The 25,254-nt window shown below is 38.6% G+C and overlaps 1 protein-coding gene across 1 annotated transcript in view; it reads left to right on the top strand.

The window, feature by feature from the left end:
* Positions 1-19,160, top strand: part of LOC139743112 (semaphorin-5B-like) — a 73,688-nt gene extending 54,528 nt beyond the window's left edge. The window contains exons 12-21 of the mRNA XM_071653617.1: positions 3,938-4,014; positions 5,028-5,102; positions 8,181-8,242; positions 8,652-8,855; positions 12,202-12,348; positions 13,687-13,881; positions 15,630-15,791; positions 16,523-16,711; positions 17,320-17,529; positions 18,395-19,160. Of these exons, the coding sequence (XP_071509718.1) occupies positions 3,938-4,014; positions 5,028-5,102; positions 8,181-8,242; positions 8,652-8,855; positions 12,202-12,348; positions 13,687-13,881; positions 15,630-15,791; positions 16,523-16,711; positions 17,320-17,529; positions 18,395-18,735 (1,662 nt within the window). The 3' untranslated portion in view covers positions 18,736-19,160. The remainder of the gene's footprint in view (positions 1-3,937; positions 4,015-5,027; positions 5,103-8,180; positions 8,243-8,651; positions 8,856-12,201; positions 12,349-13,686; positions 13,882-15,629; positions 15,792-16,522; positions 16,712-17,319; positions 17,530-18,394) is intronic.
* The last annotated feature ends 6,094 nt before the right edge of the window (positions 19,161-25,254 follow it).

Here is a 25,254-nt window from a genome sequence, read left to right as displayed (position 1 = left end):
CTTCAGCCCTTCAATATTGGTGTGCAATATGTCTACCCAATGATAATCAGAAATGACTATTGGAAGCATATTTTAGTAGTCAGTCTTTTTTTTTTTTTTTTTTTGCTAAGATGTTTACAGAAGTATGGTCATTGAAAATCCTTCACTTTATTAAAATTTCATTTGAGAGTAGCCAGTCTTTTTTTAAATAAGATGTTTAACAGATGTTACGTCATTTAAAATCCTTCACTTTTTTTAAAGTTTATTTGATTGTAAGTGCAATACCATTCTGTAGTCCCATGTAGTCTCTCAAAGAGTATATAGTTACTATGTACCAAGGAAAACTGGTAGACAAAAACATTAGATTAGAAATAGAGTCATGCCAGTGACTGGGACATCAGTTTCGGGAACTTTGCGAGCAGTGTGAAAGGTGCTCAGCCCGGTGTGGAGAACTGGTGTCACCCTGGTTAATTGGAAAAGGTGCGAGAGGAATTCCGGTGTGCCACATAGGCATACGGAGAATAGAATGGCAGCCAGAGATGGAGGGAGGGGGGTGGGGGTGGGTAGCCCTTGTGTTACACCCTAGCCTTAGCCTCTGGTGCATTTAGCAGGCACCAGGTGAAAGGAATATATCCCCAAGCCATGTAAAGGTTCAGTCCATTGGACAGCAAGTCCGTTTTGAGTTTGATAGAAGCACAGTTTGATAGAACAGTCAATCTGTTTTCTGTATCGGTACACTTCATCTGCTTTAGAAGTGAGATCACTCTTTTTTTGAACAAGATTTGTTATCATTTTCAAGTGTGTAGTCCTTGTGTATAAATGATTCAAGTGTAACCAGAGATAATACTTAAAGGTTTGCACCAATGTATCAATAATTGCATATACATCCAAGAAGGAAGATGGAATAGAGACACACACGAGAGAAGGGTTAATGCTTTAAAAAAAAAGATTTGTCTTACATGCAAATTGAATAGATTGACAATCACCGGAGCGTGCAGCGTAATGGGGCGTGGGTAAGTGGGAGGGGATAAGGGGGTGTTGAGGTTGTACATGTCCTTGACACTCACCCGATTGGCTCTCTCATCGACCCAGCGTGCTGTCTTAGAAGAAAGAAGGCAGCAGCATCACTCCGCACTAGTTGAAGAAAACAAAATGATCAGTGCCCCTCTCGCTCCTCTTGTTGATCGATCAAAAGCTGAGCTGCATTAGTGCAAACCTCTGATTATTTTTGTTATCTGTAGGTGATAGTTTTCAATTGTTAAAGGGGGTGGCTAGTAACCGATCAGTGGGAATGCTGAGGGATGATTGTTCCAATCCTTGTGGCATTCATTTAAGAGTACATTATATATCTACTGTTGTGTAAAAAATTATTTGCTTCAGAACGGTCTCATATTCAAGTAATGTGCAGATTAATGCCCCATCACTGACCAGGCACGCTAACCTGGAAACATTAAACTGCACATTACTTGAATATGAGACCATTCTGAAGCAAATAATTTTCACACAACAATAGGTATATAATGTACTCTTAAATTAATGTACTCTTAAATCTCTTAAACTCTTAAAAGGATTGGAACAATCATCCTCCAGCATTCCCATTGATTCCCACTGATCAGTTACTAGCCATCCCCTTTAAAAGGCTTTTAAATTGTTTTCCAAAGCCACCTAATCAAGGTGCTGAAATTATTGCATTACCAAATTATTACTTCACTTTTAAAAAATAGATAAAAAGTGTCAATGAAATGAAAATAAAAAAGAGAATTATAACAAAAGCATCAGAGCTATCATGAGTAAGCAAGATGTAATCACAAATGATAAATGCTCACCGACCAGTGAATTGTTACAAAAACATCATACCTAACAGGAGAAAGTAGGATCAAAATTACAGATGATATACACGGTGGGTAAACTTATAAGCATTGTTCAAAATATAGGGTAAAATAGTGCCCTTGTGGTTTTAATGTTTAACATTTTACTGAAAATGAAATAAATGTAAAATTGACACTATAATGTAGAGGAGATCGAGCTCTACAATATGATACCAATATTTAATACAAAAAAAAAAAATTGATGAAGCCCTGCTGGTTCTCGTGTGCAACCGACGATATAGGAGATGCTCATTTGCGATTGCTTTTGGGAAAAAACAAAACACTAAAGCAAGGATCCTCATCTCATGGGAAAGATGTGGATGGAAGAGAAGAAATAGGGGAAGGAGGGAGGAGCAGGAGGATGAAGGATGAAGGGAAGAGAGGAAGATCATAGAGGAAGAGTTAAAACCAGATGTGGATTCGAGATGGAAGGAGAACATGGAGGAGAATGTAGGAATCTTTATGGAGAGCAAAAAAAGAAAAGTGGAAGCAGAACTGAAAATTTAGAAGTAGGAGAGAATGAGAAAGATCACACAGGGAAGAGGAAAATCGTTTACTTTGAAAGTTTTGCTAAACCACCGATAAACATCAAATTAAAAGGAAATTACTGATATATCAATCTAATTGTTTGCATGTTGATTTATCACAGGTAGATAAATAATTTCTTCCTGTAACATGCTAGTCACGTCCATTCGAGGACGCATTTCTCTTCAAGTGCTGAATTAAGGGGTCCCAATCAATTGGAGATGATCGATGGAAAGGACATTTATCAGATTCTTAATTTGATTTTGCGGCAAACAGGCATCCTGTTTACCACTGAAAATGGGTTCCCAACAGAAACAATCCCAGCAAAATATTGAGCTGAGGCTTTGCCAAGCTAACCGCTATCTAGAGTATGATGGGATGGGGGGAAGACAGTCTCAGATATCATAATTTTTGTGCAAAGTTTCAATTAAACTGTGATGCAACGTGACACACATTTCCATTAGACAAGATGTTTATCCATCTCGGCGAAGGGAAGCATAAAGCGAGGAGTAGCACCAACCCAGATGAGAGGCAGAAATTAAAAACAGTTTATTAGCTCGGCTCCGGGAAGTAACGGCTCTGAGAAAATCAGGTCGTGTGCCAGGCTTCGATATCTCTGGAGAAATCAACGGCGAAACCTGACATTAATTCCTACGTTGCCGATGCCTCACGAGTTTTCAACGTAAGACGTGGGAACGGGGGATGAGGGCCCGTAATTAAGAGCTCACTCGCACGCTTCGTCCTTGTCTCATGGTGCTGTGTTTTTGTTTGCGAAGTCGAGGAATGAGTGACCGGCGAGTTCATCGAGACTGATTCGCACTCGAGTTCAGCGTGCGGAGAGATCTGATGGTTATTTGCTCTGCCAAGACAGTGCGGTTATTTTTAGCAGATCTGCTCATTCAACATGTTAACTTGCATAACCTTGATGAGAACCTAACTGTGTTGCATTGATGTAGATGTGCCTGGAGGCAGAATTGAAGTTAGATTTGTTTGTGGAGGGAGGTGTTGCTACACAGGTACTGCAAACATTTGCTTGCCCTTCAGTTACTTTTTAATCATATCAGTGTTTCACACAGAAATGTGGAAAAGACCAATTAGAAGATATTTGTTTCAGTCTGTTCATGTTAAGACAATTAACTAATCACACCTTGTTTTTTCTTTCCCCTCTTCCTCAATCTACTTTTCATAATTTCCCATATTCCTGCCTTTCTATTATCATCTGTCTATTTTCTTCTCTCATAATCCAACTGTTTCCTTCATTTCTAAATCTCACACTTTTTATTATCTCTTTTGCCTCCATTCATATTTCCATTTCTCTCTTCTCTCTCTCTTTCCTCACGGTCTATCTTTCTATCTATTCATTTACTGCAATCTCTTTATCTATCCATCTATCTATCTATTCATCTATCTATCTATCTATCTATCTATCTATCTATCTATCTATTTATCTATCTATCTATCTATCTATCTATCTGTATGTCTGTCTATCTATCTATTTATCTCTCTATCTATCTATCTATCAATCTGTCTATCTGTCACTCGTCCTGTGTCTTTGCCCCACATAGAATGCCCTGTACATAGGATTGCCGGAGGCAGTGGTGAAGGTGAATGTTCAACGTTGCCACCAGTTCGTAACCCAGAGGTGAGTCCATCCCTGAAGCGATCGCTGGGCAGGGCTAGAATGATACATCTCTTCCACAGACCTAATTAACCTGTGTCACAATGCTTTAATAGGTGATGTATGATTTACTTCTCTCACAAAAATGATCTCTAATAAGCAGTGGTACAGAGCATTGTTGTGGAATATGTGTAATTGCAAAAGGAAGTTTTGCTTTAATACACATTGAAGGGTCTCCTTTTTGTTGTTGTTAAAGAGTTTTTTTTTGGGGGGGGGGCATGAAGCATGAAGTAATTCAAATATCTCAACACAAACTCTTACATCATTTCATTTCATTTCATTTCATTTATTTCCACATCCTGATAAAAAAAACATTTACAAAGAATATAGGAATTAATGATACATACACAGTAGAACATTGGAACAATACAGGAGAAATGTTCAACTTATAACAATTTCACAACAGACAAACAACATAAAGCAGTTATCTCAGTTTGTGGGGGATCAACGTAGACCGTTGGTCTTTCTATGGCTGATCCCAAGTATTAAAGGTAAAATAGTTACATTAATGCAAAACAAACACGAAAACTATACTACAGAAAGAAGACAATACATATAAGACCTTTTTTATTCAATATTCTTCCATATTCACAATACTCTTTTCTTAATTCAAGGTAGTACACATATTTTCTCCCCCAGGATATAGGATTTGAGTATGATCTGTAAACTAAGAGAGTTGTGCTGATTTTTGTTCCATAATCATAAGAAAAATCAGTTTATTTTGAGTCAAAAGATATATAGTGCTTTATATTCTTTTGACCATCATGTGGTATATTCAGGCAGTACTGTAAATACATTAAACAAAAACAGATATGCTTTCTCAACTTCTCCACTTCGTGCGGTAAGGGCTGTGGCAAGGTCTAGCCACAGATATTGGGTTGATTATTCGGTGGGATTGTGGTGGGATATAAGCATATACCCTCTCTCTCTCTTTATGTATATATATGTCTCTTTCTCTCCCTCCCTCTTTTATGCAGGGAATGCCTGAACGCGAGGGATCCGTATTGCGGTTGGAATCAACTCGAGTCTGCGTGCACAACATATCCAAAGGAGTGAGTATACTGCTAGCTCTATATCCACTACACCTATTACATCATGCTATACACTCAGAGGGATTGGTACATGAAGTATTCGACAATGAACCACTGGGCAATATTCCAGATTTGTATGCATATCCACAAACTAAGAGTAATATCATGATGTCACAATTGTACTGTGTTTGGCTTGTTTATTCGCTGCCTAGAGTATTTTTTTTCTTTTTTTGGTTGATGGTAGTGTTGTTCTTGTTGTTGTTTTGTACTTGCCAGAGATCATGTTAAGAAGATTTAACTCAAACAATTGGACATGAGGTCTGGGTCTAATTTGACTTCATTAACATGCCAGACACATGATATTGTCAATAAGTAGGTATAACTATAGGAAAGTTTTACGTGGGCATACCTAAGCACTATTCAGGCCGGTGTCTCTTTATACTGGTTGGAGTCTAATGACTCTCAGCGCTGAAATTTCCCCATGCCGGCATCGTACTCAAGTTTGAGCGAGCCCGAAGAGTTGTCGTTTCATACAGAGAGCGAGATGACATCTCTCATGATGACATCAGTGGACAGGCTCTTGGGGGAAATAAAATTCATTATGTGGATCAAGACACATCATTCATTGATTGAGCGCTAGCATTTGATACTGTGTTGCTTGGCAGTGGTGTCTGGAAAACAAAATGAACAAGGATGGTCCAGTGTGGAGATGAGAACCCCAAAAGGACCTGCAAATATGTCCAGTCGATCCATCCTACCAATTGATTCCTTCATTCCCATTCTCTTTTCTTTTCCCTTCGTCCTCCTCATTCTTCTTCATTTCTCTGTCGTTGTAGCTCGGAAGACATGTCAGAATGTATTTCTCTCGGATGCCTCTCAGATAGGAATCCGATCTGGAAATGCCGTCCCCACGAAACGCGGCATAATTGTTTCAGTGTGATGCATGTGACGGCGGAATCCGATCATCCGTATCACTTTCACTTGCTGGGCGGTCGGGGGCAAGCAGAGCGCTCTGCCTCTCGTTTGCGGAGCCGTATCGTTGCGGACCAGACGATGACGAAACGGGGACTGAATCGATGAAGACTGATTGAGTCTTAGTGGAGAAGTTTCAGCTTTTATGTAGAAAGGAGAAGGGCAAGGAAGGGGAAGAAATTAAAACCAACATGTCCAGGAGTTTAATCTCCGTCTGAATGTCTGCAGCATTTTTCTTTCTCAATGGCATGTGGCCTTTGCACTTTATGACTGTACATGGTTAAATTTTGTACTTTCCCCCTGGGTAACCCATATGAAATATATCCCCTTTATTTTGTACCAAGTTAACCTTTTCATTCTTCCTTCCACCCAATTTCTTCAGCTATTGAAACTCATTTTGTCATGGGGGGAGGGGTAATTTTTGCCCATTCTTTTAATGTTTTAAAATAACTATCACATTCATTCAGAGTTGTCAGGTTAGCTTATTGGTTGGTATAAATCTTCACTTGAACAATATAGATTTTGTTTACCTGTTTTAACCATTCTTCCATGTTTTTATTTTTTCTAACTGTTGTTAGCTGTTTCCATTACTGGATGTGACTAGTCACTTCTCTTCTTTTTTTTTTTCTTCTTCTTTTTTGAGAGAGAGAAGGTGAGAGTCTGACTCTTGAGCCAAGAGTTGGAGCGCCTGTGCTCTCAGAGTTTTCCAGTCCATGGTTTCTCAGCACACGTTCTGCATGGCGATGTTGTAGAAGGAATGCGGGGAGCAGTGTTAAGGAAATCATTGTTAGCTGTGACCCCAGCCTGATACTCTGAAAATCCGCTAGCTGCATCCTGCTAAAGCGAGAGAACGTTGATAAGAAGGCATGAAGAACCCCCCACCCCCCCCCCCCCAAAAAAAAAGGTGACAAAATGGTCTGAAGTATGCAGGGCACTTGTGAAACAATACACATCCTAAAAGAGAGAGAGAGAGAGATATAGTTCTGTGAGAGGGATGTTTCTTTTGGGCCTTTTTTCTGTCATCGTTCGTTCTTTTTCTTCTTCTTCTTTTTCCGGAATTGTCGCCACTGAACTTTCACTGACCTCTCTGCCTGAGGATCCAGGCTTCTGAAGTTGAGTTTTGATTTGGGGGTCCGTGAGCCGCCTCCCCTAGGAGCACACCAGCTAGGCCAGTACTGGCATCGGTTACATGGATGGAAATGCCCCAGCTTGTAGAAAGTGTTTTTTCGGGGGGATTTACTTCTCCAAATTCTTGATGTTGATTTTTCTCTTGGACAACCCTGCCCACCAATCCCCACCTCCGCAAAAAAAAAAAAACAAACCTTGTAATCTGGAGTAGCCTTTTGATTCACTAGGGTGAAAGTTAAGTCAATAACTTCCATGCTGACTCTAAATGCGTTCTTTTAATTGAATGTAGTCATGAAGCAGTTCACCTGCAATTTCTTTTTCAAGAAATATTTCTGAATAATGAAATGATATACAAAACGTACATCTGCACATAATTGTTCATCTTTATACTAATTCCATTATGAATGACCATACTTAAGTATAAGTATTGCTGTATGTGTGCATCTAGTACATAGATTTTAAAGAACTCTTTTGATAGAGTGATATTTATACCTAAGTAGGGAATTTGATATGAAGAGAAGTATTACAATTCTAAATGGGATAGGACTTTGTAAGGAAGTAGAGGAACAGAGAGGAGAGAGAAGGGGAGAAGATAATTGAGGAGGGAAAGATAGAAGGGCAGAAAAAAAAAGGATTTGGATAAACTGGATATGGTAGGATGGATTTGAGTTACGTTGACTGGCACACACATACATGTATGTAGTAGTTGTTGCCTATCTTTTGTGTACATCACATTTCTCACTCTGTCATCTCACGGGCCTGGCCTTGAACTCCTTTCATCTCCATGGCAACACAAGTGTTGGTTCCCCCATCAGTTCACGAGCGATGTGGAAGAATTCAGTCTTACAGGTGGTAGCCCCTTCGTGCATGCCTTCTAAAGCTACAGGAAATAGCAGCGTCAATAAGATTCAATAACCTTAGTTTGTTGTTTTAGTCAATCCAATTATATGTTTAATTTTTTCCTTTCTCTTTTTTTTCCTTTCTTTCTCTCCTTTCCAGTCCCGAGGACTTGGAATTCTGGATTCAGGAGATGGTTGGGTGTCCCATCGTAGACAACACAGGTAAAACCTCTGTGCAATGCAGCACTTAGTCTGAATTTGTGGAATATTGCATTTGTGTCTCCAGTAGAATTGATTGTTTTTAACTGACAAAGGGCATGACCAATTGGTATATTATTCACAATGCTTTTGTGCAGATATGTTTACACAACAAAGTCACCAATTGTGGGACACATATGTATATGATATCAATATTAACTGCAGTCAAACCCTCACAGCAAAATAAGGAAAATATTTATTGTCAAGCAGTTACAAATATTCAGATGTGCTCATTAATATGAGATTTGCATCTACAGTTGCCTGTTTTCTGTCTAACATACAGTAAAAAAAAAAACTGTTTAGTTTATATATATATATCTTCTCAAGGGCAAAAGTCATCTAAGTACCTCTCTTACTTTCTTCCAACTTACAGTGGACGGTGGCTTCGGCCAGTGGTCCAACTGGACGCAGTGCACCGACCCCCAGGGCCTGGAGGCGTGCATGTGTCGGTTCCGGGACTGCGACGCGCCCCGCCCCCAGTGTGGCGGAGCAAACTGCATCGGAGAGTACCAGCAGGTGGCCAACTGTACAGGTAGACCCAAGAGCACCAGCACGGCCGTTGATAGTTATCGACCAGGTACTTGGATGCATGTCTGTGCATTTTGCCTTCCACTTTATGTTGTCATCTTCAGAATTTTTCCAGCCTCTTTCTTTCTCTCTCTCTCTCTGTCTCTCTCTCCCTTTTTTCTTTCTCTTTGTGTTTTCACCTTATTTCAATCTTATATATCAAATGTTCTAACCCTTTTAGGATTTCATATTTTACCTTTTTCTCTCACTCCCTCCCCCTGTACCTACCATCTATCTTTTTCACTGATTTTAGTGTCATCCTCACAATGAATGCAAATCTCTGCCATTCTAGGACGCAAGGGGAATGAAAAGGAGACATCTTGTAGGGTTAATTGTAACCATATCTTTGTTCTGATAGTTTTTCTTTTCTTTTGCGGATATTTTATGATGATGATGCGAGAAGTTGCATTCTACATGTATGTCAGTCGAAAGCCAGGGATGTTAGTCTTGTTTATGTGTTTTTTTCATGTGCCCAATCTGTCACCTTAATCAAAAGTTAGTGTAATATAGGAACTTCTAAGGCAAACTGAGAAAGTGAGAAAGGCAGCATATTTTCAAGTTGCTGATCATTTTTTTTCCTAGTTTAATATAGATCTCTTTGATGTTGCATTGAGGAGTTCAAGCTCTTTTACATCAGTTTCTTGGAATCAATAAACTAGATACTTTCACTGACCTATTTCGAACAAATCTACAATGTTGTCCTAAATGTAATATACATTAATGAAGAGTTTTCTGAAGGGTTGATTAGCATAGTTCATTTTGCATCCATCTCTGCAATATTTAGTAATGCTTGAAAAGTTTACAGAAAGTGGACTTCTAACACCTCATTTCTTTTACCTCTAAAGCTTAAGCTTTTCTTGATTCTTCACTAAATATGTGTGCTGTAATCCTCTCAGATCTTCTCTTTCTAAAGAATCGTTTGGGATGCACTGTTCACTCAACTTCAAGAATTCCCTAAAATGGTCTATTCTACACTTTCTTTTTTTCATGCATGACCAGTATGGATGTAAATCTAAATCCGACAATGTGATTTGTGAATAGAATGACAGCATGTTGAACTGGTGCATGGCATGGGTCTTTACATAATGCAACAATTTTTTTTCTTTTTTATCCTCAAACTTATCTCTGTTCAGTAAATGAAATCATGAAAATGATTATGCAAGCACTGTGGCATGGCTGGGGAGCATTTTGGATGCCATAATGGTTACGGATAATGTATAGTTTCTGTTGAAAATGAGACAGATGTAGTGTCTGATGAGAGAGGGGAAAAAAGTCAGTGCATGATGTAAGATTTTGAAAACGATGAGATTTGCAAGAGATATGCAACTTTGGCATGCTGTCACTTCCTTTTCCATCTTTTACTTTTGCATTCTCTTTCCATCTTTTACTTTTGCATTCTCTTTTCCATCTTTTACTTTTGCATTCTCTTTTCCATCTTTTACTTTTGCATTCTATTTTCCATCTTTTACTTCTGCATTCTCTTTTCCATCTTTTACTTTTGCATTCTCTTTCCATCTTTTACTTTTGCATTCTCTTTTCCATCTTTTACTTTTGCATTCTCTTTCCATCTTTTACTTTTGCATTCTATTTTCCATCTTTTACTTTTGCATTCTCTTTCCATCTTTTACTTTTGCATTCTCTTTCCATCTTTTACTTTTGCATTCTCTTTTCCATCTTTTACTTTTGCATTCTCTTTTCATCTTTTACTTTTGCATTCTCTTTCCATCTTTTACTTTTGCATTCTCTTTTCATCTTTTACTTTTGCATTCTCTTTCCATCTTTTACTTCTGCATTCTCTTTTCCATCTTTTACTTTTGCATTCTCTTTCCATCTTTTACTTTTGCATTCTCTTTTCCATCTTTTACTTTTGCATTCTCTTTCCATCTTTTACTTTTGCATTCTATTTTCCATCTTTTACTTTTGCATTCTCTTTCCATCTTTTACTTTTGCAAATTCTCCTTTCCATCTTTTACTTTTGTATTCTATTTTCCATCTTTTACTTTTGCATTCTCTTTCCATCTTTTACTTTTGCAAATTCTCTTTCCATCTTTTACTTTTGCATTCTATTTTCCATCTTTTACTTTTGCATTCTCTTTCCATCTTTTACTTTTGCATTCTATTTTCCATCTTTTACTTTTGCATTCTCTTTCCATCTTTTACTTTTGCATTCTATTTCCATCTTTTACTTTTGCATTCTCTTTTCCATCTTTTACTTTTGCATTCTCTTTTCATCTTTTACTTTTGCATTCTCTTTCCATCTTTTACTTTTGCATTCTCTTTTCATCTTTTACTTTTGCATTCTCTTTCCATCTTTTACTTCTGCATTCTCTTTTCCATCTTTTACTTTTGCATTCTCTTTCCATCTTTTACTTTTGCATTCTCTTTTCCATCTTTTACTTTTGCATTCTCTTTCCATCTTTTACTTTTGCATTCTATTTTCCATCTTTTACTTTTGCATTCTCTTTCCATCTTTTACTTTTGCAAATTCTCTTTTCCATCTTTTACTTTTGTATTCTCCTCTCCATCTTTTACTTTTGCATTCTCTTTTCCATCTTTTACTTTTGCATTCTCTTTCCATCTTTTACTTTTGCAAATTCTCTTTTCCATCTTTTACTTTTGCAAATTCTCTTTTCCATCTTTTACTTTTGCAAATTCTCTTTTCCATCTTTTACTTTTGCAAATTCTCTTTCCAACTTTCATTTTTGCATTCTCCTTTCCATCTTTCACTTTGCATTCCATCTGCTCTAAATGTTTCAGCATCATGGACATCATCTTTGGTTTATCCTAAGGAAATGGTCATTTACAAATTATGCAGTTGAAAGAGAAACAGAATTCCACATTTTGCACCCATCATACACCCTTGTCCAGGGACAAATTGTAAAATATGACCCATGGCTGTAATGGAGGCCCTGTATGATAACCCTCACAAGTTTTTCAAACTTCAGGAAGACAGACATATATCATGCATATATGCATGCTGGGTAAATTAGACTTTGTGGAAGAATCAGCACAATACTGTCTACTAATGCCCATTATCAATATATGTGTTACTCAAAGGTCTGCATAATAGGTCAGAAATTATTTGAATCTGAATTAAAATGCTAATTTTGTTTAATCTAACAATGAATTGGGTGTAGGATGTTGTAGCTTCAAAGTCTTTGTAAAATCTCCGTCTTTTGAATATGGTATTGATTAAACGCAGGCATAAAACATACCTTACAAACACACACTTGTTCAGGATGAAGGCATATACAGACTGTTTGGGTCAAAACATTAGGTGTTGCTGTACCATTTTGAACAGCCCGTTTTTTATTTTAATGTATAATTTTGTTGGGTTTTTCTTTTCTTAATGACAGGTTTCTGGGGTGAATGGACCCTGTGGGGGCAATGCTCCGCCCCTTGTAACGGTGGGATCCAATCGCGCGTCAGGGAATGTGTGAACGGACAGGCCTGTGTGGGAGACTCCACCCAGACGAGGGAGTGTAACAAGCAGACGTGTGAAGGTAAGGCCAGAAAGTATTCATTAATAATCTTAACATTACTCTTAAGAGGAGGGACATGAAAACTAACTGTTTTTACATTTCATTTGAAATGATTTTCCTCTTGTATCCCTTATTCTGATATCAGAACACATAATTCAATGGAGGCGTTATTCATAGCCTTGATCCTGAGGCCAGATTGACAACCGTACTAAGTCCGACTGTATCGATTGGTGTAATAATCAGCACCACACCCACTAGTTGCCTGTGAGTCGTGGGCAATCCAAAAAGCAAGCTTATTCCATGATGCACTCATCTCAGGGGCATGATCCATACAAGTGTACATGGCCTCTCTAAGATTTGAATCCCATGGTGTGGAGAAAGGAAAGACCATATAACTAGCAGAGTGATGCTTGGGAACATCCATTAAACAGTGGAAGTGGTTAGATGTGCCATTAAACTGGAAGGATTCAGTACCATCAGTAATGGATGCAGACAGCTTATTACCATGGAGACCGGAGAGTGAAGACATGGTGTACCCCCTCCCCCCTTGGCAGTTAACTTCTAAGTTTTAATGCAGTCAGTCAATGATGCAGAAAGACTGTCGCCATGGAGAGAAGAGAGGCAATTCATCTCTTATATCCCTCTTCGGTACTTTAAAGCCAAAACGAAGTTCTCGTATGCCTGCAGAACTGTTGATTTTTGCTCTAAAATGTACACATACACATAAAGAATGTGTAAAATGATGCTGTAATAACATGATGTCAGTTGTGTAACAATGACAATGTGAAATAGTAGCCAAAAAGGTTTGCCAGAAGTACTACAGTCTCCTAGAGCATACTCGATCATGGTTTGCAACATAATTTTTCATTATCAATAATCAACAAGTTGGGCCACAGCGGTATATCCACCGATCTTCCACGCAAGAGTAAATCGCATGCAGCTTGTTGAAAATAACGATTACTATAAGGCAGGATCGATAATCATTTATTGTTCTACCTACCCACTCCTGAATGGGAAGGACATTGCAGGATTAAAAGTCATGTGCATACAATTAAAATTATTTTACTTTTTTGATCTCAAAATACCCAAAACAATTAACTCACTATCCTGGCCAATCGCATAAGCCAGACAAGTTTCTAGGTAGAGGCTTTCAATATATTTCAAGCACATTCCAGATGTTAAGAGATGAAATTTTGAGCCCCTCTGAGAACTAAGTTTTAACTTTTCAGCTGCAGTTTCATCAATTCAAGGATGCAGACAGATTGTTCTCTGTATATTGGAGACAGAAGGAGAGTGATGCAGTCTTTCTATAAATGCTGGTATATATTTCTTTTTTGCATGGTCAATTTTCTTTTGCAGAAATTCGTCACCCCACGCAGTGGACCCCTTGGCTCGTCCACAATGTGTCCGAAGACGGCCTCCTAATGCAGCGGTTCAAGTACATATGCCGAGCCCAGGTCCCGTCTAAGACCATGATCTCCGTTGGAAGGCTGAAGAGCAAATTTAAGTTTTGTCCTTTCGGCACAACTACCCGGGGCTGCTGGGCTGACAGTGGTGAGTGGAAAGCATTGAAGTATAGAATAAGTCAAAGGGAGAACCCTGAATTTTCATAGATAGGGAATTGAGTTAATACCAAGTGGTGTATAGTGTAGTGTAATGTGATTGATGTAGTGTTGACAGCTTTTACAGTGGTGTTGATTGGTGTCATTTTAGCAGATAGGGCTACATAGACATAAAGGTGGTGGTGAAGTATAGTGTAACACGTAGTGTTGCATAGTGTCAAGTGGTGTAGTGCAGTATACGTGAAACTCAATGCCTAGCGTGGCGAGTGTATATATAGCACAATAATCACATTGACACACTTGTTGGAAATCTGCACACAAGCCACAAAACAACGAGACGTGGTCACATATCATAATGTATGTGCACTAGTGATTATATTACACGACAACAAGCAGTTGTCAGGTGCCGGTCAAAACTATGGTGTTGTATAAAATATATAAAGTCAGTGATACAGTATAGTCCAAATATGACAACACTGCTGTGAAATTGATCCACACCAAACTATCTACATCAAAGATCTGAGCGACTGATAATGACAATGATAATGCCAAGCTATTGCTATCGTATGAAAAAGATAACTGCAGTGATTATATCTTAACTGATGATGATGTTGGGAATGACAATAATTGCAGTTGCGGTAATGTTGATGACTGTCGTGGTGTCGGATGGTTTGGTAGGTTTTGTGCAGCTGGTTTTGATGAATTGTGAGAAAATAAAAGGTGTACGTGTAGATTCAGGCTAGTCATGATGATGGTGATAAAACAGTCTTCGAGAGGATTGTACCTTGTAAACATGTAAGCAAAACTTAGCACCAGTTGTATAAATCCATGACATTCAACTCAAGTTTCTTTTCGATCTTTTGTATAAGTTGATAATGTTCACTGTGTTGTTGACACTCACATGTTGATTTTCACTTGTTGAATGCCATTGCACTGACATACTGCTGATGTGCAAAAGTTTTCAAATCTTCATCAATAAAAATTGCATGAATTGCATTAATTGAAAGAAGAAAAAAAATTAATTAATGTTTGTTCTGTCCAATGTGTAGCCAATGGCTAAAAAAAATGTCAGTCACATGCAAAACAGAATTCATTGCAGATTCTGCGGTGAGCGTCCAAGTTAACAGAGACTGGTTTTGTTAACAATAACAATTAACAAGTTGAAACTTATTCTTGATGCAGACAGTTGTCATCTGTTGCCTTTTCATTCTGATAACACAAATCAGGGAGCATGGTTTTAGCTCTAACAGGAAAGCATTTTTTTGGAATTAATCACTAACAATGGTCAGATTGTTTGCAAATACATTCCGTGACATATTATCAAGAGCAAGAGGATGTTAAAAAGCCAAATCATTTTTGCACTACATTGCAGCAAGGACTAAAAAAAAGAATCGTACCAATTATATCTTTTGATGATTTTTTTTTTGTACATTCATTATCCATCATCTTCAATGTATATGCAAAAGTGTAAAGTTATAGCAGGATAACAGCATTTCAGAGGCAGTACAAAACTAACAGCCGAATCAGCTCACAAGGGCATGTCACCAGTTTTGCTCTGTCAACGTCACTTCAGAATGATAGGCGAGTGGGAATGAACAGATTACGAGTTTGTTTCCTCTTTTAACTCATCATTCTAACATGCCCCTCCCTTCCCCCACTCTCCTTTCTCTCTCCATCTCTCTCTCTCTCTGTCTTCAATCCCCTCCTCCCTCCCTGAATTCCATCCCTTCCATCCATCAGAAAATTTTGGTGGCTGGACCATGTGGTCACCATGGCAACCGTGCAGCTCATCCTGCGGTCATGGCGTGCAGGTCAGGCATCGGAACTGCTTCCCGGACAATGCCGAGTGCACTGGGCAGTTCGTTGAAAAGCGTGACTGCTTGTTAAGCATCCCTTGCCCAGGTAAATATGAACACATAATCGTGATGAATGTGCCTTTACATCCCCAAGTGCAAACCGTACCCCTCACCTTTCACCTCTGTGTACCATCATCTACCACCCCTCATGATCCCATTGTGGTGGTCCTCATCATTATGATACCCCTCCCCTTTCCAATTCTTCTTCCATCGATCTGTTACCCCCATCCTTCTGCCCCCCTGCGGAATAAATTGTCAGCCACCTGCCATTCATTGTCTTGCCACAGTACCTTTATGGAATGCGCTTGAGGACATGAGATAACTGATGTGGTGTAGTGAAACATTTGCTGCTTTATATGTATGTAACACACATTTGCCTGGTATTAACTTGCACATCACACATGTCAGGACCTCGTTTCTGAGCAAATTGTGTACCCTATCTCATCAGTTTAGATGTAGAAAGGCAGTGAAATTAAAAATACCAAATTGACTGTCGGATGCCCTTTCTCTTCTCAACTGCTGTTGTGTTCCGTTGTCTGTGCCCTCTTCAATTGTGTTTTGTAAGTACATGTACAGAAGAGCTACATTTACTAGCCCAGATATGTTATATCATATTTATATGTTTGTTGCTAAGAAACCAGCAGGGCGTTAACCCCGATCCACTCTACACAGAGTTGAGATCCTTTAACGCCCACTGGGTTCTACACCAACACTCTTTGGTTTGGTTAAAATGTTATCTCAACATGCCTTTCTGCACCATCACGAATGTTTCACCAGTTAATGGCGACTGGAACTGCTGGGGCGAGTGGAGCGCCTGCTCGGTGACCTGCGGGAAAGGGGTGCGGCGCCGCTCCCGCGAGTGCAGCATGCCGGCACCCATGCACGACGGTCTGGACTGCGTGGGCGAGGCCACGGAGGAAGAGGAGTGCGATGAAGGAGATTGCAATAAGCAAAACCTCTTTGAATGTAAGTGATGGGACTGTGATTTGGAATCTCTTAACTCTCTCACTGTCGATTAACAGATGAACATATCATTGGCAGTGCATATGAACAGGTTGCTTGTGAATTTCAGAGGGTCAGAGGAATTTTTCTTTTCTTCATTTTGTTCTCAGCACATACTTGATACTGTTTTTCAGTCTTGTAAGATTTGATGTCACAAAGTTTTCAGCTTTCTCTCATCCCCCCCCCCCCCCCCGACTAAATGGCTTGCCCATAAGACTTGCTGCTCAGAAGACTATCAAAAATTTATTTCAGCTTCTCAAGTCTGACAATGGGCATATGGATGGAGAGCTTGTCGCTTTACCCTTTCACATGCAGTTAGGTGTTGTCTAAGATGGTTTCAGATAATCAGCTTTATTGGAAGATTTGGCGGAACTTGCAGTAAAAGTGAATTTGTCTGTTTCATGTGAAACAGGTTATGAAGAGATTATTTAGATGTGTAATTATGAAATATCGTCCAGGCAGAACACTGCCTGGCTTCCAGTTGAAATCTTGTCCATTTGCCATTCTTTTCTATTTTGAATTATCTCATTTGAAACAAGAAGAACAACAATAATTCTTTTTTTGTCCAACAGTACCTGATTGGCCAGGACTCTCTGTGAGGTCTGGTCTACGCCCATCTGACCCTTCATCGGAGGCCAGTGAGGGCTGGAAGGAGTGGAGCAAGTGGACCTCCTGCAACCACAAGGGGCGTCGGCACCGGAGTCGCAAGTGCGACACGGCCACGCCCAACTCCGGCCAGTGCGTGGGCTGCGTCAAGGAGATTGCATGGTGCTTTGGAAATGGTAAGGGAGATAAACGGATTCACACACCGTGCACTAAACCTATATTCATTTCCCTACTGAGATTCTGAAATGCCCATAAACTGTGTGTAGGCTGCATCAGTTTTCAGTAGCCAATGGGACAGACATACCATTACCTTAATGTGTTCCTGGAAAAGATGGCAGGCAGTATGTCTCAGGTTATCCACTTTCTCTGATGTGCTCTTGTGGTTCTGGTAATACTTTGCAGTTTCTGAGTTTACAGTTGCTTTATTCCAAGAGTAAAAACACTTGTTGAATTATATAAGGAGTTTTGATTTAGAATCGATATTGAGAAAAAGAAATGTCATTCTTAGATGTGGGACATTCTTAGATGTGGGAAAAAGATTTGATACTGTAAACGCCATATATTCAGCAAGTTTAATTTTGTGCAAATCTGGGCCCCATTTCATAAAGAGTTGATATGATAGCAACTCTTGCAACTCGCTGGAATGGCAATTGTCATGGTAACGACAAGAATCCAGCTTCCTGATTGGCTGTTGCTATTGGAAGTTGCCATTCCAGCAAGAGTTGCTATCATAACATCTTTTATGAAATGGGGCCCAGGACTTCGCAACAATTTCGCGAGTGGTTAAATTCACGATCATGGAGTACACTTAAGGACAATGACTGTACATGTGCACGTCGCGTTCGTGTTAGGATCAGAATTAATTTTATTTATGCATGTCTTGAAATTTGTGAATAGCACCAGACTCGTAAAATTCACAAAAATAAAATCCCTGTGAAATATATGGTGTGATATATACCCTCGAGTAGATTTGCTTTGAATGGCATCAGAATGATCTCTAATCAAATCGCTCCTCCTTCCCTCTGCCATGCCACCTCCCAGGAGAGGACTCCCAGTCCTCCATCTTCCAGGCTCCAGAGGTGCAGCGGCTCCAGGCCACGCCCGCCAAGTGCCCCTCCCAGACCGAATCCATGGAGCCCCTCTACTTCTGCGTGGTGGCGCTGGTCTCCGCCGTGGCCGGCTCCATCATGTCCCTCTCGGTCTACGTCTCCTGGCACAAGAACAACAAGCGTCGCCAGGGCAACCACCCCGACTACGACGACGAGGAGGACGACTTCGGCGACATGGGCCAGTACTCGGACTCGGAGTACTCCTACGACGGCAGCGAGACGTCACCGGCGCACATCACGGCGAATCCCGCAGATTCGGACAACGAGAGGTGAAGAGCATGGGGTGTAAGATCGAGGCAGATGGATTGGTGGTCCCCCCTTCTCAGCAAGACCGAGCAAATTCCATAATTGAAAGTACATGCACACTGCATAGTGAACTAAAAAAGGAAAAAAAATAAAACCCAAAAAGAGTTTCCGAGCTAACTGTCGTGCTGCAAAGCTAGAATTGAGAATGTGACGTTACTTGACGCCATTAGAATCCTCACCTTTGGAGCCGTGAACTATTCTCTTCTGTGATATTGTGCACCTTATTTATATATTACATACCTATTTTTCTCGTGATATTCGACCATATCTTGAGTGACGTAATCATCGTGTAGTACAGTGTGTTTGTGACGAGCAATTCTGATGGGTGGATCCATCTTTCTCTATGGAGCAAACGTTAAACCGTGTCGGACTCCCTGCAGCGTTGGATGAGACAAGCGAAAATCTCTGACTGCCATCTATGCAAAGACTAACGCGCACAATTTTTTTTTTCAGAAGGATCGATGCGAATGCCAGACGAGACAATAATACCTGCAGAGACTGACTACTGGGATGGAGAAATGAGACTTAATGTGTGCAGTCATAACATCATGACTTGTTGGTTTTATTTTTTAAAAGTACTTAAAAAGAGTTTATTCATTGTCAAATATTCTGATGCACTTGAAAATTGATGTACTTATCACCACAGCTATGCGTTGCATTGTTCTACCGCAGATGGTATACTTTCTGAGGGTAAAGTATTACAAGCCAAAGGGGGAAAAAAAATGTAATAGGATGACCCCAGTGATGAAAATGTGAGGATTGAACCCTGGCAGATGCAGTAATTTTTTTTTTCTTAAATATCCATATGCATGTAGAATCTTCATTTCATTATTTATGATATCAGCAATAAATTTCCTTTTCATCGGAGGTCTAATTTTGAATTTATCAACCATAACATGGAATTAAGACATGTATATTTCTGTATTCATTTTTAATCGATCTTGTCAAGTTTCACCATGAAATAGAGAGATGCATGTTTGCATTTTTGCACATCAGCATACTATTGCAGGAATGCATTCTTTCCTGTTTGTTATATATATATAAATATTATATACTTCACCTGCCAGCGACAACTTTACTATAGATTAACTTCCAACCTGAGAGTAGCATGTTCCAGTATCATACGATTTATCCCCTCTCTCTTGCTAGTCTGTTTGTTCAGCCTCACATTTGCACTGTACATAGCTCTTATTTATATCTGCAATAGTCCCCATCCTGTGCTGTTGCCTCCAGTGTACCGGTAGTTCTCACCAAATGCAAAATGTTTCTTTTGTTTTTGTCTTTTTCCTTGTATATAGCTGAGGCTTTTGATGAATTTTTTTCTTTTTTTTTTTTTTTTCTTTTTTTTTTGGGGGGGGGGGGTTGTGTTTTTTTCGGGGGGTGGGGAGGGCTTGGTGAGTTTTGTGAATATTGTGGCATTTGAAGTTTGTTGATGACAAGGGAAAGCATTAGATCAATGAAATGAAAATCATTGGAAATGTTGTATCCCTCAACTCTGCAGTCCTCGTAAGTGTGAAAGTGCGTTTGTGTGACTGATTCATGTCGAGTTAGCTATGCAAGTATATAAATCATATCATCACTTTGCCGAGTATGATCTGCAGCTTTTCACCAATCCTTTAGTGACTGTGCTCCCCCAGCTTCATTTTCCTTGGCCTAGACTTTTCCTCCTCTTCACTTTAACTCTTGATCCATTTGGCTGTTACCTCTTTCATCTGATGAGCACCCCAATCCCCCCCCCCCCCCCCCACATCACCCAGTAATCTCTCCGTATTGATAGGGGTCCAGCCACTAAGAATTCTGCTGTTAGCAAGTTATCAGAGGCCCCCACACCTCAGTAAACAGTAATTGATTTGAAAGCTTGTTCAACATGCCGTAGCCCTTTTAGCCAAGGCTGATATCAATCTAGTGATTGAAAACAGATTTTCCTGGCTCAGATCATGCCACTAACTCATTGAGGCCACTTGTTGACTTGTCCATAGCAATAACAAACTGAAGAAAAAAAAAACAAGATAAAAAAATAAAGGCTGCAAGCCCAACTTTTGGCAAATGAAGTGGCAGCACAAATGATTTATGATATTATTTTCTCTCATGTCCCAATATATTTGTTTGGTAGTTTGTTGTTTGTTTTAATGTCTTTTTTTTTCATCTGGTTGTATGTATTAAATTGTCAATATGGTATTCTTTATAATATGCTGTTCAAAATGTCTGTATTCTGACAGAGGTATTTATTTGCCCGCTTTGTTTTTTAAATGTCTTACCAAATTTGCAGTAAGTGTTGAGCATAAGCAAAGTTCTCTAACTAGTAAAAGTTCAGAGAGATTTAAGAGAGAGAGAGTGTGTGTGTGTGTGTGTATGTATGGGTGTGTGCGTGTGTTTCTGCGTATGTTCATGAAGTAAAACTCACAGCTGTCATTGTGTATTAAGATAATGTACAAAGCCAGACAACTATATATCGTATTTATATTATTGTAATATATACTGTAATGAAATTGTACAGGTTGCCTTGGCTAAATATACATTTTTGTACTAGGTGGAAACTGAAACAACAAAAGCACATGTCAAAATTGTGACTTTTTTACAGAATCAGGTTTCACACAAAAGAATATTTTTGTGGATTTGTATGATGTATTGTGTGTATATAATTATGTAAACTTGATCATGTGTGTTCAGAATATGTAAAAACTGTAAAACAAATACAAAAAAACTGGCCACTATAGTGAGATAAGGTTAATATTTTTATTACATTGAAAAAAAAATTAATGTACTTGCCTTTTGAACAATCAAACTGATAGTTATCTTAAAACACATCACTGCAGTGTTCCTGGCATCTCAGTTGTGTTGATGTATGCTTTGCCTAATAAAGGACACAATTCTAAAATCGCCGCAGATATTTCGTGTAGATGGGCAACGATTCAAGGCGACCATTGGCTCACTAAAATTGCGCAGTGTACAGTTTGATACCATGCATATGTACTGCACTCGCTATGCAATGCCAGTAAAACAAGCATGTGTACGCCTTCACAAAATTTGTTCCGACATACTAGTATTTATGTGAAATTCACTAAAGTCAATGTGAAGTTACTGTCCCAAGAAAAGTTTAATTCTTTTGAGGTTTCTGTGTTTTATGTGGGATAAGAGATACTATTTTATTGTTTCCAAATATTAAAACTTTCCACCCATAATTACATTTGTCTTTTCATCGTAAACCATACCAAGACACATAAACCTTTACCCTAGTCCCGCATGCTCTAATTTTTTGTATGCCATCATGAAAAACAATCACAATATTCTTCCAGTTTTTTAGTTGTTGCTGTAGGAAATTGAAGATTTCTGCAATCTTTGAACAAGTAATAAGTGCAGATAGCCAAGTGAACTTCCATTTTAGACATATTTTGCGTTTCTTGATATTTGCGTAATTTGTTGCACGTTAGCCATTCTTTGTAATGTATTCGCGTCTTGCATAGTTCATGTAATATGTATATGAAGGGGGCAGCCTGAACAACAGATTCAACCTATCAATAATCTTTATTTCTAACCAACTAGTGTCATTATCTCATGTGTATCTCTGTATTCAAATCTATGTTGTTGTTATTTTTTTTCTCTCCCTGGAATATTTCTAATCCAAGTTATTTGCATAAAGTGGTCTCATTTTCCCTCTTTACCAGTATTTTACCTCGCTCTTTAGTCATTAAAAGTCAGATTGCTCTTCTTAAGAAAAAAATCCAGATGATGAGTTTGCATACCGTTCTCATTTGTTCCAATACTGATACTGATTATGTTAAAGGGACTGTACATTACTGGTTGAGGTGAGGATTCAGGTTTATAATATTTTTTGGTCAGATAATGAGAAACCTCTTATGAAATATGAGAGAGCATTCAACGTTTATTTGATGAAAATTGGCCTTGAAATGGCTGAGATATCCCAAAAAAAAGTGATCCCAATAAAATTGACACGCCACAACTTTTATTAGGATCTCATTGTTTTTCCTCGTTTTTAGATATCTCAGTCATTTCAAAACCGATTTTCATCAAATAAACTTTTGATTCCCCTTAGAATTGTACGTTCTTTAACATTTCATAGAGTGGTTTCTAAATATCTCGCAAAAGGTTACAAGCTGAATCCTCACCTCAACCAGTACTGAACAGTCCCTTTAACATGTGTGTGTGCTAGTGTGTTTGGGATGGTAAACACATTTTATTTCACTTGAATACAGCAATTGCAACAAATCAACACAATCATTGCTGTTGACATTGTTTTTCAGGTGTGCAATTCTTGTTTTATTTCTGTATCTTATAAAAGAAAAAAACAAAACAGATAAAGACAGCAACATGGAGACTGCCCATATTCATTGAATAGGAAAAAATTCACACTGTATACAGGTATCACAATAACCTCATCCCCTCCCCCACAATAAAAACAGAAGCTTGCAACAAGTGTTTTCATTCATTACAGACTTGGACATGTATTTGGTGGTGACAATATTACCTCGAAAGAAACTTGACGGAATATTTTGTTTCAAATTATTGATTATGGGGACTTCCATACACAATTATTGAATTCACATTTTTAGTAATTAGACATTCCTCTCAATGTGCCATGTTTATTTCAAGTTGCATTTTGCTAGTAAATGTCGGTTGATAAATGTATTATTCATGGCATGAAACAAGATATTCAACTAAGTGAACTGCCAAAAACCTGGACTGCAGTGATCCAATCACCAGATGTTTTCATGAGCCAACACCATACACTTTTTGAACAAAGTGTATGGTATGTATGGGCCATCGAGTTACAGTGGAAACTCGATATAAGGAGATCTGATATAACAAAATACCCGATATGTACAAGCTAATTTCTCCGATCCCAATGAATTTAGTTTCTTTGTGTTGTATTGTTTATTGACTACTGATGTAACAAAATATCTGATATAAAGAACAAATTGTCATGGTCCCAAGTATCTCGTTATGCCGAGTTTCCACTGTATGTGTTACTGTACTTCAACAAGTGGAAATTTTGGCACAATCCCCCCCCCCCCCCCCCCCCTCCCCCCATTACTCACTTCACTGACCGTTAGCATGTTGCAAGCACTTGTAAAAAAAAAACTCAAGTGATGAAGGAAGAGAATTTTGCAGTTGTATTTTTTCCATAGACACCTGCCCAAGTATACTTGGGACTAGTCTTCATGTAAGGGTTAAAATGAAATATCCACACCACAAAACTGATCTCATGGTGGTGTCCTACTTCTGTTAGGGTAAGATCAATGCCATAGCATGCAGACGACTATATATACACATGATCAATTTAAAGTTTGTAAACATGTCATACTTCTTTCAATATAATGTATTACCTAATCCTACGCCATAAAAGATTAAAACTTTGAAAACTTTACAACACTGGTATGAGAGAAAGCTTAGGAAAATTCCGAAATACTAGTAGTGACAAAATTCCCTCACAACTTGATTTTTGTTACAGAGAACCCTCATCGTGACACTGAAAGGGTAGCAGATATCTCATTATACATTACACAACACATTTCTTTGCCATTTTTCAATATCACATATCAGACAATGACATTAAAACAAAAAGTTTCCAGGACATTACAAGTGTATTTGTACTCTTCTTGTGTCTAAGTACACCGTACCAAAATTACAAGAGATACCATAACAAATGATGATTATTCTAAATAAAATCAAAGCGCTTCAGACATACACTAAAAAGGTATCATGAAGTACATAAAAACTGTAAGAAAATGAGATAAAACCAAATCTTACTTCAATCATTCACATACTTCTTTTCAAGACATGATCCTTGAGGAAATAAAGGAAAAACGGCAGGCGTTGGTACCTGAAGATATTTAAGTTGAGGACATTGATGAGAGTGAGGAAAATCAAGCCAGATAAACAAATTCAAGTCACACATAACAAATTGAAAAATCCCACAAGTATCTTTAAAAGGAAAAAAAGAATCATGCTATTTAATTTAAGACATGAATCACCAAGTACGAATAACGACTACGAGAATACAAAATATGTACATAATTTGTGTACAACCTTCAGCATGTACAAAAACCGCAAGAGATGGAATGGCCCATTACTTTCCTTTTCAGTGGTTCTGAAATGTCTGATAACTAGATATTCCATCAAGTTTTTATCTTAAATATGAACAATGAACGTATTTCTCCCATCCTGGTAGACACATTTTTCAAGTAAGTCTACTCACATTATTTGTACTTTATATTCATATTTGTCTCTTTGTTACATTATTCTTGTGACTACACAAGGTACAGTACATGTATTCTCTTTGTGTGTAAGCCCAAACCACATGGAAATGTGCATTACTGGTACATTTCAAGTTAACAGAATCTGATCATTAACCATTGTCATACCAGGGGGGAAAAAAAATTCATCTGAAAACACTGCATTTAACATCCTTCAAAGATCATCCCTCAGTATCTTGCAAACACTCTTATATTCCGTCCCTCATCATGT

The sequence above is a fragment of the Diadema antillarum genome, unplaced genomic scaffold (assembly GCF_040938485.1).
Source record: "Diadema antillarum isolate AM-2024a unplaced genomic scaffold, OU_Dant_1.0 seq00001050_RagTag, whole genome shotgun sequence".
Lineage (NCBI taxonomy): Eukaryota > Metazoa > Echinodermata > Echinoidea > Diadematoida > Diadematidae > Diadema > Diadema antillarum.
The sequence above is the reverse complement of the archived record's forward strand: the minus strand, read 5'-3'. Positions and strand labels throughout refer to the sequence as shown.